Source organism: Mustela nigripes, chromosome 7 (genome assembly GCF_022355385.1).
Source record: "Mustela nigripes isolate SB6536 chromosome 7, MUSNIG.SB6536, whole genome shotgun sequence".
Taxonomy (NCBI): Eukaryota; Metazoa; Chordata; class Mammalia; order Carnivora; family Mustelidae; genus Mustela; species Mustela nigripes.
Window position 1 is genome coordinate 78,661,053 of NC_081563.1, and position 16,183 is coordinate 78,677,235.

A 16,183-nucleotide genomic window follows, 5' to 3' on the forward strand; every position below is an offset into this window, starting at 1 on the left:
TTGGAACTGACACTTTCTTCCTTGCTTGATTTGAGCAAATATAAACCTTTTGTTCCAGAAGGTTGTTGCCTATGTGGTGATTATATGTGTTCCTGCATCAGACCTCACATCACCTCCTGCTTTTCAAAAAGTCTGAATGACCCAACTGTAATCAGTACAAATGAGCTGAAAGTGGGGGCTCTGGCTTTTCTGTCACCCCTCTGTGCTCCCTGTGTGTGTGTTATGGTATGAGAGGGGGTTGTCTTTGTGAGTTTGCATTTCTCATAACTTTGAGAGCAGTCTGGTTTCCAGCGGCGTTCAGAACTTCTCATCAGACTCCATATTCGCTTGAAAGAAACTGGCCTCTCCCTTTCCAATCTGCTAATTATCTTTCACCTAGTCTTCAGCATTTGAGAAGGAACGTTCATTTAAAAAAAAAAAAAAAAAACTATGAACTGCCTGTTAGAATAACATGAACAGCATGCTTGAATTTTCTTGTGTTTTTCCTAGTTTCCATGTGACAAAAAGTGGGGGTAGGCGTGGGGGGAAGTGTCCATTTCATGTTATTTAACATGCGTAGTATGGATGGAAACAATGAACTTTGGAGCCAGAGAGATCTGGGTGCAAAGCCAGGCTCTACCACTTAATAACCACATACCCTTGGGTCAGTAGCTTAGATTTTCTTAGCCCCTCATTTGTAGAGTGTAGATAATAATACCAAACCTGTAGGAATCCTTTCAAGAAGTTATTGTGTGGTAAATGGTACCTACTATTATTTTCTTTTATTTTTTTATTTTTTATAAACATATAATATATTTTTATCCCCAGGGGTATAGGTCTATGAATCGCCAGGTTTACACACTTCACAGCACTCACCATAGCACATACCCCCCAATGTCCATAACCCCACCCCCCTTCTCCCAACCCCCCCTCCCCCAGCAACCCTCAGTTTGTTTTGTGAGATTAAGAGTCACTTACAGTTTGTCTCCCTACTATTATTTTTTAAAATTTTTTATGCAAGTATAATTATCATAGTGTTATGTTTCAAGTGTGTAATATAGTGATCCAACAGTCGTATACATTACACAGTGCTCATCATGATGCTTAGAATTTTTTTTAAATGGATTTCATATTTTGCTTTAGATGAGCCAAGTACCCAGCAACCTTTGATGTAAACTTTCCAAAATTTCTCCCCTAACGCCACTCTGTTCAGGTGCTGCCCCCATTCATGTCCCACAATTTTCTACCTTCCCAGCTTGACATCTCCCCATAGGATTGGAGATTCACATATTACACTCATGAGGGCCCTCTCAGAGGAGGGTTTAAATCCTCAAGCTTGAAGGATAAAGCTTAACATAGCACGGTTGAAAGCCACAAGGACCATTTTGGTTTTTAGGATATCAAGTAATATCTCTGAATTCCTGGCTTCCCAGAGCCAGGTTTTAAGAAACTCACTTGTACACAGGCTCCAGGATCCATGTGAGAGTGATCTGGTATATTCTGTCCTGTTAGCATTTATTCCTCCCTCCTCTCTCTCTCCACCAGCAGGCTAAGTATGTAACACAAAGTGTAGACATAGTACCTAGTACCTAGGAGGCCCTGGGTAATTACTGATTGAGTGAATGAACAATTCTGACAAGAAAAAAAAAATATTCTTCTAACGTCTACCTACATCTCTCTTGCTTGGCTCATGTTTTACCTCTTGAATTAGGTATCTATTGATGTATAACAAATTACCACAAATTTAGCAGCTTAAGACAACAGTGGACATGTGTTGCCTCCTACACTTTCTAGGGGGCAAGATTCAAGAGCAACTTTAGCTTGGATGGTTCTGGCCCATGGTCTCTCAGGGACTGTGTGGGATGTTGGCCGGGGCTGTGTTCGCTGGAGGCCCAGCTGAGGCTGGAGGATCTGCTTCCAACATAGCTGACACCCATGGCTCATGGATCAGCGTTCCCAGTGGGAAGGACACCTCAGTTTCCCACCAGATGGATCTGGCCATAGGGTTTCTTGGGTGTCCCATTAACATGGCAACTGGCTTTGCCCCGAGTGAGTGATGCAAGAGAGAGCAAGATGGGAACTGTAATGTCTTTTATGACCTAGCCTCAGAAGACACGCTCTGCAAAATCTTTTTGGTTACACAAGTTGGCAGGTCATGTCTGTTCACTGGAGAAGGGGGCTACCCAGTGGTGTGGAATCCCTCTTGGAGATTGGCTATAATGCCTCCTATTCAGCCCTTTCTTATTTTGTCCAGAACCTGAAATTTCTTTTTACCCCTCTCTTCTAGTTGCATTTCAGTTCTTTTCCATTAGGCATCTCATGACCTACTAAGGGCTAGCCAGACTCACGAGCATTGCCGAGATATGCTTTGGCCAGGAGCAGTGCTAGTCCATCATGAGGGGTCCTTGACTCTTCTTCACATCTGTGTGTGATAGACCCTAACCTCAGCTAAACCCTTGCTACAAGGTCTCCGCTCCTGCTGAGACAAGACCCACTGTATGCAGGGCCCAGATTTCCAGACAAGGAGAGCGCCATGTTCCATACATAAAGGCACAACTCTTGGGCTGCCTTGAGGTAGTAAGGGATAGGATGGGAGCCATGTTTGTGGGAGAGGTTGGGTAAGGTTGAGCCAGGCCTACCCACTTTTTCCCCAGTGCTAAGGTGACCAAGACTACAATATGGAAGTTGCCAAGATTCAAGGCAGGGCCCATGGCTATAATATTTGCCTCTGGGGGCACTTGAGTGGCTCAGTGGGATAAACCTCTGCCTTCGGCTCAGGTCATGATCTCAGGGTCCTGGAATCAAGCCCTGCATTTGGCTCTCTGCTCAGGAGGGAGCCTGCTTCCCCCTCTCTCTGCCTGCTTCTCTGCCTACTTGTGATCTCTCTCTCTCTCTCTCTGTTAAATAAATAAAATATTTAAAAAAATATATTTGCCTCTGGACACAGATAACTGACTTACTTGAAGAATTTGATCTTCACTTGTACCTCATTAGCACTAAGACCTAAGCTAACTGGACCTCTTGTCAGCATGTGTGGCCTCAAAATACTTTCTTACGTTCAACAAATGGAAAAAAAGATTCCTCCCCTTGCCCCACTTTTCCTCTTGGCAGGTTTTGTTTTCTCTGTATGGGAGTTTATAGATATGAGGCCCAAACCTCAGTGAATGTGTCTGTTGTTTTGTAGAGTTCTTAGAAAATCATCTTTTCCCTCACAATAGTAACTGTTGTTTTCCCAGCATTCCCATGTCTCTAGGGGAGACAGCTCAAGGAGAGACAGAAGTTTCCAAGGCTCTAAGAAGCAGGAACTGGGAATTTATTGGTTTCCCTGGACTGTGGTGTCCCCTGGTTGGGGAGAGTGCCAGGAACTGGGAGGTGGGCTTGGGACACACTGTGTGTGTGTGTGTGTGTGTGTGTGTGTGAGAGAGAGAGAGAGAGAGAGAGAGAGAGAGAAGGACACACCTTGAAGGAACACATGTTGGATTATGGGATGTTTTCAGTTAATAATGAAAAAGCATTATTGCTTTTGACTTGTTCATCCCTCTCTCTCCATATGCAGAGGTTTGGTCATAGTCTCAGTGGAACATAAAACTTGTAACAGCAAGTTTAAGCAGGTTTTTATGAAGGCGTGGGGAAAACATCTAAGTTCTGCAAGAGCTAGCCATTCTAGCTGTTTCTGTAGACAGACTTGGGGCTTGTTCACCTGTGTTAAGCTTCCTAAGGTTGGTCCATCTCCCCAGCACCCCGCCCTGGGGACAGGCCTCACCTGGGCTCCTAGGAGGGAGGGTGGAAGGAAGGTGAGCTCCCTTCTTGGTCAGCGTGATCCAAAGGCCCAGGGAAGGTAGAGGGTACTCACAACAAACCTGTCTACTTCCTGGGAAGGCATGAGCTTAATTGAGCCCATTACCAGGCTGGACTTGGGGACTCCACAGCTTCTTTATATCTTCCTGTATCTTCTTGTATCTTCTTTGTATCTTCTTGCTCAAGCTCCTTTGTCTTATCCTTCTTTCAGCACCTTCTCTTGTCTTCTTTTCATGTTGTAGTTCCTGAAACTCTCCTCCTCTTCCAGGTAATGTAATAAGACATGCCTACCTGGCCATCTTCATGGGACCCCTGCCTGGGACTCCAGATTACTCAGGGACAGGACATGGCTTCTCCTCTGAACTTGAACTTCGTTAGTGCTGAAAACTGAAGAAACAGCTGGGGGAGAGCAGAGTTAGTTCATGGTGGTATTTTTAGAAACCCTGCAGGCTGGAGCCCAGGATGAGGTCGCTGGGCACCACGTGGGCATTAGAGCCTATGACTTGGAGCTCACTGTGCTCGAACCTTCCCTGAGCTCTGCCTGTCACTGACCAGATGATGTGGAAGGGCTCAAATCAACAGCCCTGGATGAGTGCAGGCTTTTCCACAAATGACCCCGTAACATTTTTGGCTGGGGTCCCTGTGGCATTAGAATGCTTGTTATATATTTGAAGGAATTATGCCGGCCTTCACTGGCACTGACTCTCTCCCACTACCCACCCCCCAAAGACGACCAACTAGCACCTGGGCATGGACAGAAGCCCTGTGGAGACTTCTGCCACTATTTTCCCACAGGCCTTTTTTCATACAAGATTTTAGAAACACAATCAGTGGCCAGCGCTCAGCCTCATAGACATGAGCTCAGTGGGGGCTCAGGTGACCAGAATGCAGCGAAACCTCCTTTTCCTGGGATCTGAATCACAGGACTGTCGCTGGCCCCTGCGGGGACTCTCACCCCACCCTTGGCTGGGGCCCCACTTGGCTGATTTCCCAGGCTGGGAATGTTCTTTGAGCTTTTAGCAGGTCTGCCTGGAGGGTTTGGGTCTGTGGTTTCCTCCTGGCAAGTGGTGACTTTTCCTGGGTACCAGAGGCATGCAGTCAAGTTCCAGTGTAACTCCAATCTGTAATTTTGAATGGATACAGGAGGGAGAGAGGGAGAGAGTGAGTGAATGAATGACTGAATACAGAGGGGCAGGAGGCAAGCACATTCCCTGCTTCAATGAAATCCTCTTGCCCACTGGTTCTCTGTGTTCACGTGTGTGCTCTGCATCAGAGCATGGGCTTGGGGGATTGCCCTCGCCTTTATCCCTGGGCCCCTCCCTCAGTGATGGTCACCCCACTGTCTGGCCATCACCATGTATCCCCTCACTATGCTTCTCTCCCTGTCCTATCGGTGTCTGAGTCTTTCACTCCTCCAGCGCACCAAGTGAAGTACCTTAAGTTTTATTTTAATAAGTGAACAGAATACAGGCTGTGCCATGAAGGCAGCACAGCTCCTTCCAAAATTGAAGAAGAGAGAGAGAAGAAGAGAGTTTCTAGTAAGTTTGAGATGCTAATCTTGACGGGTCCCCAGTGCTCTTCTGACTGGATTCCACACAGAATAAAACACGCAGACAGCTGCAAGCCTCAGCCCTCAGACCTCTCCATTCTCCTTGTGTGACTCTCTGGGAAGACGTAGATAGCACGGAGTAATCTCTCCCAAGGAATTAATTGCTGTTTCCTCTTTCCTGTTTTGAACAGAAATTTTCTTTATTGTGTGAGTACAGCATGGAGAACATATTCTTTGGCATCACATAAATATTTACTTCATATTTAAAACTCCTGTCATGAAGCATTTATTCTACTTGAAAATATTATAACCTATTTTCCTTGTGGCAAATAAAAATAAAAGGCATTGCTCCTTTGATTTTCAGTACCTAGTTTTTTTTTTTTTGGAGGGGGGCAGTTGGTTTTGTTTTCCTTCTATTTATCTTGCATTTTTTTCACCGGTAAGTCCATAAAATCAAGCCAGAGAATTATTGAGAGGGAAAATTACCTCCTCAGAGATGGAGTAGCAAAGGTTCTCATCCAGCTTATGTTAGGAGCTCCCTGCAAGCCATAACCACTGTTGTCTGGAATATTGTGGTAATTCTTTGCTTTGTTAGTGGAGACCTGACCATCAAGGACCAGAGAACAATAATTGAGAGAGTGGTCTCGGACCAGAGCTTGTGCTATGGAGTCTGTGCCCAGAACAGTGCCTGGTATTCAGTATCTACAGAGGAAACCATCTCTAGATAGACCATTTATGTTATACCCTTCAGAAATTTTCAGTGTGTATTTCCACTCATGTGTTTTTTGAGTATATTTATCCTTTTCTCCTTCTCATTTTATATACATACTGTACACATGTTTCTTAGTCTTCCTGTTTATTATTTCTTGGTGGATTTAGAATATCTACTTTTTCAAAACCACAGCATGAAGATCCATTCTGTGGGTGTATCATGAACTAATTGGTCCCCTTTAGCTTCCTTTGCCAAGTCCCTGGAGGAGAGCAGAGGTGGATGTGTGAAGAGGTGGGTGGGCAGCTGCAGGAGCTGACTCCCATACAGTCAGGTGCAGGTGGGACCCAGGGTGTTCTGCCATCCCTGAGAGGCAGGACCAGATGGGTCAGGTGGGACTTCCTGAGCTGGCATTTACTGTTTGTAAGTTGTAGGACCTTCAGCAAATTATTTATTTAATCTCTCAAAGGCTCGGTTTCTTTGTAAGTCAAGAATAATAACCACTGCATGGTATTAGAGCATGTGTGTGAGTTGCTTACATAGCTCATGTATTTGAAATAGTACCTCATGGGTATGTAATAGCATGCATATATAATAGAGCCTCATGGGTATGTAATAGCACCTCATGGATATGGAACAGCACCTCATATATCTACATCAGCACCTCATGTATATGTAATGGTACCTCATGTGTACACAATGGTATTGCACCGATGTAAGGTGCTTGGAAAGGTACCCAGTACATGGCAGGAGCCCGATAAATTGTAACTGTTATTTTCCAGCTTCTGAATATCTCAGGTTTGACAGTTCCTTAGAGAAGAAAATACTACGACAGTTGAATGGTTTTCTTCACGTTGTGAAATTACCTTCTTTGAGGACTGGATTTCTTCTTTGCTTGGATTCTAAGAAAAGCCTTCTGAGGAGGTCCCCAGCCTTTTCTCAAATCAGTTATGTTTCTCACTGCTTTTGTTCGCAAACTGAGTCACTGTTCTATGCCTGGTCCAATCTTCCTGGCAGCTTGCCAGTCTGAAGATGGAGTAATTTTTCTAAAGCCTATAATGGATGGGGTAGAGAAAGAGGAGGCTCACTCTCTTTCGCTCACCGAGACAGGTGTGGAACATCTGGAGGCAGCTGGGCCCCTGCAGGGTGTGGCGATTAGGAGGTGTCAGAGCAGGTGTTGCAAGGTGGGGGGTTGGGGCTGTTTCACTTCCCCCAGTAAGGAGGTATCAGCTTGGCACCAGGAAGAAAGAGAAAGAAGGTACCAGCTTGGGGTTTAGGCTGAGCTGTTGCATTACCCTCTCTTGATAGATAGGAAAGTAGAAACCCAAAGAGATTGAATGATTGGGTTTGGAGGAAAGGCAACATTTGTGTCATCATCTAGTGCCTAGTTCAGCCATACTGGCAGAAAGAGGTCCAAACACAAGCCAGAAAAATTAAAGAAGAACCCACAGCATACTTGCTTGTGGAAAAGACCCCTGTGTGTCCTGGACATCAAGGGTAAGTGACTGTCCTGTGGTGAGGAATAACAGCAGTACCCAGAGGCTGCTGGTTGTGCATATTGATCATCCTGGTCCAGACTTCTGGTTCAAGGGTCTCAGGCAGGGTTGATCCTTCATCTGGCGATTCTCACTGCACATACCCTGCAAGGAAGTGCTGGCGTATGCAGACGTTCATAAGCTGGACCTGTTAGAAATTCCCTGCCAGATATGTTTTTAATAATTTTTTTATTAACTTATAATGTATTATTTGCCCCAGGGGTACAGGTCTGTGTATCATCAGGCTCACACACCTCATAGCACTCACCATAGCACACACCCTCCCCAATGTCCGTCACCCAGCCACCCTATCAATCCTCCCATCCCCCAGCAACCCTCAGTTTGTTTGCTAAGATTAAGAGTCTCTTAATCAGGGGCATCTGGGTGGCTCAGTGGGTTAAACCTCTGCCTTCGGCTCAGGTCATGATCTCAGGGTCCTGGGACCGAGCCCCACATCGGGCTCTCTGTGGGCAGGGAGCCTGATTCCTCCTCTCTCTCTGCCTGCCTCTCTGCCTACTTGTGTCAAATAAATAAATAAAATACTTAAAAAAAAAAAAAAGTCTCTTAGAAGAGTCTCGTTCCCCATCCCATCGTGTTTCATTTTTCCCCTCCCTATCCCCCCACATCCCCCTGCCCTGGCTCTCAAATTCCTCGTGTCAGAGAGGTCATATGATATTGTCTTTCTCTGATTAACTTATTTTGCTCAGCATAATACCCTCTAGCTCCATCCACATCGTTGCAAATGACAAGATTTCGTTTCTTTTGATTCCTGCTAGATATTCTTAAACTGAAAGATACCAGACAGTGTGGAGGTGAAGGGTATCTGTCGCCTCATGCAGGGAGTGGTGTTCAGTCCTGTCAGGTCAGCTCCCCTTTTGTGCCAGAGAAGGTGAGGTGGGGTGAGGTGGGAGATGGTGAAGCAGGAAGACCTCAGTCATTGGACTGGCATAGGCTTTGGTGCCAGGAGCTGCCTCTCCCCATGTCTGTGAGGGTTCCCCTGGCTGAGATGGGGAGGACTTGGCCCAGGAAAAAGGAGCCAGGAGGGGCTGCTTCAACAGAGTCGTAACTCCAAGGTGTGGGCTCTTTCTGCTGCTTTTGCCCCCTGCGTGCAACCTTGGGGCTGTAAGATCCTCAATGTGCAAAAGCTCCTGGGAGTCTGAAGTTGACGGCCTAACGGAACCACGCAGGAGACAAGCCTGGAACATTGCTGGAGGCTGAGGTAACTGAGGATCTCCTAGTAGCTCCACCGGACAGCTCTGCTTCACTTCATGCTTTGGAGAACTCCTGTCACACTGTCTGACTAATCTTCATTTCCACAGAAAGTCTCAAAAAGTTTATCCTGCTCTTAGCAGGTCTCTCCCTGACTTGACATCATTCCTTCTGCCACGTGGCTGATGCACCCATAAAACAAAAGATCTGGAAAGGGCCCGATGGTTTCCTCTTTGGGAGGAAACCCAGCCTGGGTTTTGCCTCTGAGGATGCTGCAAAGGAAGGGTCACACCAGGTGGCCGTAGCGCCGTGCACACAGTGACGGCACTGGGCATCCTTTGCGGTGGGCTTGGGGGCAGGTCGGGGGAGCTCTTCCCTCAGTCCAGGAGCACTGGCAGCTGCAGACTGTCAAAATTGGGCCTGTCCCCCTGCCCAGTGCATGTATGTAGTGCCCTCTCCTTGTTCATACTGAGTAGCCCTCCCCCTTCCACAGCAAGAAGGATGCACAGGCACAGAGAACCTCTCTTAGAAGTCACTAAAGAGCATCAGAGCATGTTGTTTTCCAATTCTACAGACAGTATGTAAACCCATCATCCTAGCAGAGCACAATAATTCTTTTACATTACCTTCAATCTGCAAGTATGTTTTACACGGGTTTGTGCGCGTGCGCATTCTGTTTTTACCATATTGTATCCCATTTCCCCATAATCCCGCAAGGTCTTAGTTCACCATTTTTAACTTGCTATAAATGTGCTATAATTTGTCGGACCATTCTCTTAATGCACAATGGTCCAGTTACTTCTGTTTGTTGGCCAAGATAAACAGCAATGGGGGAACATCTGGAAGTTATAAGTATATAGCTTTTTGTTTCTGTGTAATTATTGACTTAGAGGGAATCCCAAAGTTAAAGGATGTGACTTTTTTTTGTGGTGTTTGCTATCATTAGAGTATTGTTTCTGGAAATGTTGCATCACATTGCATATGTATAATACGGATAATACCACTTTAAAACAAACTTGTTTACTAGGTATTCAGTGGTGGGTCAGTGGTATGTCAAGACTGCTCTTTGCATTTTAAAAATTCCCACTAAGAGCGAGTATTTTATAATTCCTATAAGTTTTACGTTCATGTAATTTACACAGGAGCCTCTAGGGATCTTGATGGATATATTTGGATTCATTGGTACCTATACCTCTGTGGTATTCTTGCCATTTGATGTGAAACTAATGGGGAGGAATGAGACAAATCTAGATTGTGGAACATTCTGTAAGACAGCATCCTCGACACTTCATAAATGTATCATAAAAAGGAAACAAGAAAGCTGTTCTAGATTGGAAAGTCTAAGGAGGTATGGCAACTAAAGGCAAAGCAAGAGCTCTAAGTAGCTTCTGAAAAATTTTTTTTTAATTATTTTTTGTTTATTTATTTGAAAGAGAATGAAAGAGATAGACTAAGTTGGGAGAGGGTCAGAGGGAGCAGCAGACTCCCCACTGAGCAGGGAGCCCAGTGCGGGACTCAATCCCGGGACTCTAGGATCATGACCTGAGCCGAAGGCAGTCGTTTAACCAACTGAGCCACCCAGGTGCCCCGCTTCTGAAAAATTTTAAAGCCACAACTGTAAAGGGCATTTGGGGGGCAGTTAGAGAAATTTGAATATGAACCATATATTAGATAATGTCATATCAGTGTTAAGTTTCTTGACTCTGATAACTTTGGTTATTAGGAGAATGCTTTTGTTCTCAGGAGATGAAGGCTGATATATTTTGGGGTAAGGTGTTACTGTGCTCACAACCTTCAAATGGTTTAGTCAAACTATGTTTGCATCATATTTTATATTATGTATTAATAATAGTATATTATAACATCATATTATAGTATTAATTATATTGTAGTTATAAAATACAGTTACGCTGATGATGTAAATAAATGTAATAATACACTATTATCCTGTATTATATAAATATAGAAATTATAGAAGTTATTCACAACATATTTAATAGATACCATATTGATTTTTATATCCACATCTATATTCATTTATAAATCTGTCACATTCACATCACACACTCACATGCACACACGTGTGTGATGCATTACCCCATTGGAACTGTATTTTAATAGAGATCCTTGACAGCAGCAGGAAATGCTGATGGGATCTGTTTCTGCTGGTGACTCCAGGCCCCAGCAGGGAGGTTCTGTGGGACTGGGGATTGCTGGGGCTCCCCTCAGGATCTAGGCATGTGGGTGACAGACACAAAGACTATCTGGCTGGACCCTTGGCTCCCCTGTCCAGAGGAATGGGTGATGGGATGATTTTCACCAACTGGGGGCCCCCTCCTCTTTTTCCTCTTGCCTGTCCTGCTGCTTGGCACATGGAGGGTGGGGAGGTCCCCATGGGTGGGGGGCATGAGGTTTACCTGTGTTTCCCTCTCCTATAGCTTACTGTTTCCCCACATCTTTGATGTCAAATCTCTCTTACAAGGCAGTGCACCTGTGCTCCGGAGCAGGGATTACAGAACCTTTGGGGAAGTTCAGTCAGACAATCAGATCCCACTTCAGGGGAATTATTCTTGGCTCTCTGTCTAACCTCCTCCCAGGATCCTCCCCTCAGCCCCCACCAGTAGGAAGCATCTTCTCTCTAGGCATGAGTGCTTGCAACTGGGAGGTCTTTATAAGTCCGTTAAATTAACAGGTTGCTATGTTAACATATTAAATCAAAGTAAACAGAGTTTAGACCTTTAATTTGGTTGCTGGTCATTTCTGTAAAAAGTTGAGAAATGAGGCCCTTGGGGATACCCGTAACCCCGTTCTAGCTGGGCTCCCTTGAGAAAATTAGATAGGGCTCCTCAGCAGTTTCACAGAAAATATAACTTCCCAGGATCAAAAGACTAGTAAATTTGAGGGATTTGCAAAGCAAGTTGCACCTTAAATGCATGAGGGGCTGACTTACTGTTTAAATGTGATCCATGGGACTTCTGGGTGGCTCAGTTGGTTAAGCAGCTGCCTTCGGCTCAGGTCATGATCCCAGCGTCCTGGGATCGAGTCCCACATCGGGCTCCTTGCTCAGCGGGGAGCCTGCTTCTCCCTCTGTCTCTGCCTGCCATTCTGTCTGCCTGTGCTCGCTCCCCCCCCTCCACTCTGATAAATAAAAAATAAATAAATAAATGTGACCCATGGTGAATCTGGTAAAGGCAGTTGGTTGAATGCTTGTCCTCTGGCCTCAGCTGCCCAGGTGTGGAGATTGGAGTCTAGATTTTTATAGATCATGTTTGTAGTAAGGAAGTGCTAGTGAATATATTTTTTTAATTACCGTATTTTTTTTTTTCTGCTTCTAAATGTGGTAGAATATTCTGGATATAGTGAAAAGTAGGCAGCAGAAGTAGAAGTCACCTGTCATTGGACAATTGAGTGTTGATGGCCAGATTTCTGTGTGTGTGTACCTGTCTCTATAGTAAAGCAGAGCTGGGACATTCTCATGAGAATCTGATCAGCTGGGCCTTGGTCCCTAGGTTGTGGCAGGGTAGAAGGTGGGATTTGCATACTCCATCTCTTTCCAGGTCAGAGACCTTTTGGAATATAAAAAGCACCCGTTCAAAAGGGGGGCCAGGCTGGCTGGGGGTGGGGAAACAGAGGGGTGGCAGGCAGACCCCCATCTAGGTCATCAGGGTCTGTGCTGGGGATCAGCATCTCTGCCTGTCTGCTTGGAGGCTTCTTCCCCCTAAAAGCCCCTACTGGGCATGTGCTCCCCATTCTTGCCTTTCTCTTCCTCTAGTGCTGTGTCCCTCCACCCCTGCTCAGTCCCCACTGACAGACACTGCCCTCAGATCCTCCAGCTGTTGGGCTCACACAGGTGCCGTTCTCACCCCAAGACTGACACTGTCATGGTGGCATGTCAGGTGTGGAGGATACTTGGGGTGGGGGGGCACAGAGCCTTCCCAGGGCATTTTAAGCTGTGCCGTGCGGGCGACCTTCCAGGGCCAGCACTAGTGCTAGGAACCAGGCGCCTCCCCTGCCCTCGGAGAAGCCAGAGGCCGCTGGCCTCTTGCATTCTAAGAGCCCCTCAGTTGAGCACTTTGGGACCTTGCTGTCGGGAGGGTAGGCTGTCGCCCAGAGCGGCATGTGGACAGTGTTAACACTGGTTTCTCCCCCACTCTCTGGGTTAGAATCTGGGCTCCACCACTTAGTAGCTGTGCTAACAGAAAGTGGTTATATAAACTTCCTATTCCTCAATTTGCACACCTGTGAAGTGTGGCTATGATCACCTTTCAGAAGTGCTGCTGTAAAGTTTCAGTGGGCACCTGCCACGGAATAAGCCCTTAGTTAGCATTAAGTGTGACTCTTGTATTGGTCTGCTTGGGCTGCCGAAACAAAATGCTGTAGACGGAGTGGTTCCAGCAACAGAAATTTCTTGCTCCTAGTTCTGAAGGCTGAAAGTCTGAGATTAAGGTGTCAGCACAGTTGGGTGAGGGCCCCCTTCTTGCCTTGTAGACATCCATCTTCTCTCTGGGTCCTCGCAAGATAGTGAGTGAGCTCCGGTCACGTCCTCTTAACAGCATTCACCTCATCATGGGAACTTCACTGTCATGGCTGGGTCACACTGGCAGGTAGCACATCAACGTGTGAATGGGAGAGCGGGGCTCAATCATTCAGACCATAACAAGCATTGTGGTCGTTTATTAGCACCCTTGCAGGACTCTCTGAGGCTTGGGGCAGCCTCTGATGTGGACCCAAGGAAGAAGTGAGGACCGGCCTTTTGTCTTCAGTGAGGTCGTAAAGTCCGTGGTGGTGGGTCTGAGTCTTCTGGAAAACTGCTTTCCCAGTGTTAGGTTTCTGTCTCCTTTTGACCTTCAGGAAAAGGTTCCTGGTTATCCTAGTCCGGAAGAAGGGGAAGGAAGAAAAGTCCAGTTTCTCTGAGCCAGGGAGCTGGGTGCAGATTCCACAGTGCCCTTGGTGTCAGCACTGTACCCCGTTTCCAGAGGGCTGGGCCCTTAGAGGCTCCGGGCAAGGATGCACTGGCTGGCTAAGGCCTGGCTGCCAAGAAGCTGTGATAAAATGTGAACCTTGAGCCTTTTGGTCCCACACCCTTGCAATGTGCAGCTGCATCCCCGGGGGGAATGGAGAAGCCACACCAGGGGCAGGACTGGGATCTGGATGAATTCGGGGGTGCCGCTGGTACAGGAAATGGCAGCCCAGTCTGGCCTTCCTGTCTCTCATGGTGCACCCTTGCTGGGGTTGAGCAGCAAGGCTCAGACCCCAGAGTCCCTCAGCCCATGGGTACTCCCGCCCATGCCGCTCCTGCTCCTGGCACTGAGAGTGGGGTAGGAGGTCTCTTCCCAGGTGTGCTAACCCTGTGTTTTCTTCTCTGCTCTTGTCCTTCCCCAGCCCCTAAAGACAATGAAGAGCGCGTGTTCAGGGAGCGCATGCGGCCCAGGAAGAGGCAGGGGGCTGTCAGGCGCAGGGTTCACCAGGTCAACGGCCACAAGTTCATGGCTACCTACCTTCGGCAGCCCACCTACTGCTCCCACTGCAGAGATTTTATCTGGTAAGGCCCTCTCTCCTGGGAACCTCTAGTGAGGCTTTCCCTGAGGTGAGACATCGGGGAGGGGGTTGCAGGAGAAGAGAAACTTTATTTTTAAAGTGCTGATGGGCTTCATTTCTTCTTCATTTTATTGCAGAAGACTTTTCTGGAAGGCTCAGTGAGTCTCTAGTACCCGGGGGGATAACTGGGAAGAATGGTGACTTTATGCTTAGGATCATATCATAGATCATGTTTAACGAGTTAAGATTTTATAACCAATGGTGGTATGTTGTGATGTATTTTTTAAAGGAGTTCTTATCTTTTAGAGACACAAGCTTAATTATTTAGAAATGAAATAATGTGATGTCTGGGATTTGTTTAAAAATGATCTGGAAGAAGGGCAGAGGGGCTAGGGGTAGAGATGAAATAAGACCAGCGGTGCATTAATCATTGTTAGAGCAGGTTATAGGTCCCTTACATTTATCTCTTTATTTTTGTATATATCTGAATTTTCCCATGATAAAGCTTAAAAAATAATTGATTCCCAGTATCTGTAATTCAAAGCAGTTCTTAATAACTGTTACAACAGTGGTGCTACTAGGATGCCCAGCTTTCAAAGGAATGAGAGAGCAGCATTGGCTGGAGTGCTCAGGGAAGGCTTCCTGGAAGAGGTGGCATTTCTCCTTTCATGATGACTAGGATTTTGATAGGCAAAGACAGGTAGGTTATGGGCCTTTTTGGGAGATGGAGAAGGATAAGGAGCACCGGCCTTGAGTATTGGTGGGGGAATCTTAATGAATGCCTACCATGTGCCAAGTCTTTTCTTAGGCCCTGAGAATATCTAATTAAATCATCCTAGTGTCCTAGAAGCTATGTATTATTAAAGCCATTCCACTAACAACAGTACTGAGACTCAGAAAGGAAAACAAGACTAGTGTGACGTCCTCCAGCTAGGAGGTGTCAGAGACCCACTTCCACTCCTGGTGAGCCCAGCAGAAAGCTGTTCCAGACCTCCCACCAGCCTTCCTGGCAACCTCTCTGAGCTCTTGAACTTCGCCAACACACTTGGATCCTGTGGGGGGGAATAAGTGAGGCCAATTTGCCGCACAAACCAAGCAAAAGGAGCATCTGAATTAGGCTTTGAATTGCCAAGGTGTGCAGGAGTGGCTTGTCTTGTCCTTGTGGTTTTCCAGAACTAGTCACTGAGGTTGGCATGGACATCTGTGGAGGTGCAGCTCAGAGCACCCTCAGGCTGCTGGAAGCGGGAATAATGCCCCAGTCCCATCACAGAAATGTCTCACCCCCAGCGCTGCTTCCACCCTCTAACTCTGTTTTCTGTATTTCCATTACGAGTTGTGTGTTTGGAGGGAGTATGTTGTGGAAGCTGAGATGTATGGATTCAGGTCTCCTCTCGGCGTACGGTGAACACCTCTGGGTTTTAGGCTTCCCAAGGTGCGGCTCCCACTGGGCTGGAAATGGCAGATTGCTCCTTGACCAGTTGGTGGTGTCACTGAGGACAGGGCCCAGGCCAGATTGGTTGGATTGTTCTGTGTCCATGCTAACCCTAACCCTGCCCCAGGGGAGCTGACACCTGTCAGGGAAGGAACCTCTGCCATTACCCTTGACCAATGCCCCTAACCCTGGCCACAGACCCACCTAGACCCTTTGACTGCTGCTGGAGTGCCCAGGGAATATGCCTGTAAACTAGAACCCTCCTATATGATTACCTGCCATGTTTGACTGATCAAGATCTGCCTTGAGCGAGCAGAGTCTTTTTGGCTTTCCAGAACACTGTTGGCCTCACTGGAAAGGCTGTTGGTCTAGGAAACCAAGCCCTGATACTGACCAGGCTTTGTACCCTTTCCAAACACTGGCTCTAACCTCTG

General features: G+C 46.6%; 1 protein-coding gene across 3 annotated transcripts in view; it reads left to right on the forward strand.

Annotated features, from left to right (window-relative positions):
* PRKCE (protein kinase C epsilon) overlaps positions 1-16,183 on the forward strand; it is a 477,259-nt gene that overhangs the window by 290,278 nt on the left and 170,798 nt on the right. For all 3 annotated transcript variants that reach the window (XM_059406230.1, XM_059406229.1, XM_059406231.1), the window contains one exon: positions 14,162-14,321. In XM_059406230.1, the coding sequence (XP_059262213.1) occupies positions 14,162-14,321 (160 nt within the window). The remainder of the gene's footprint in view (positions 1-14,161; positions 14,322-16,183) is intronic.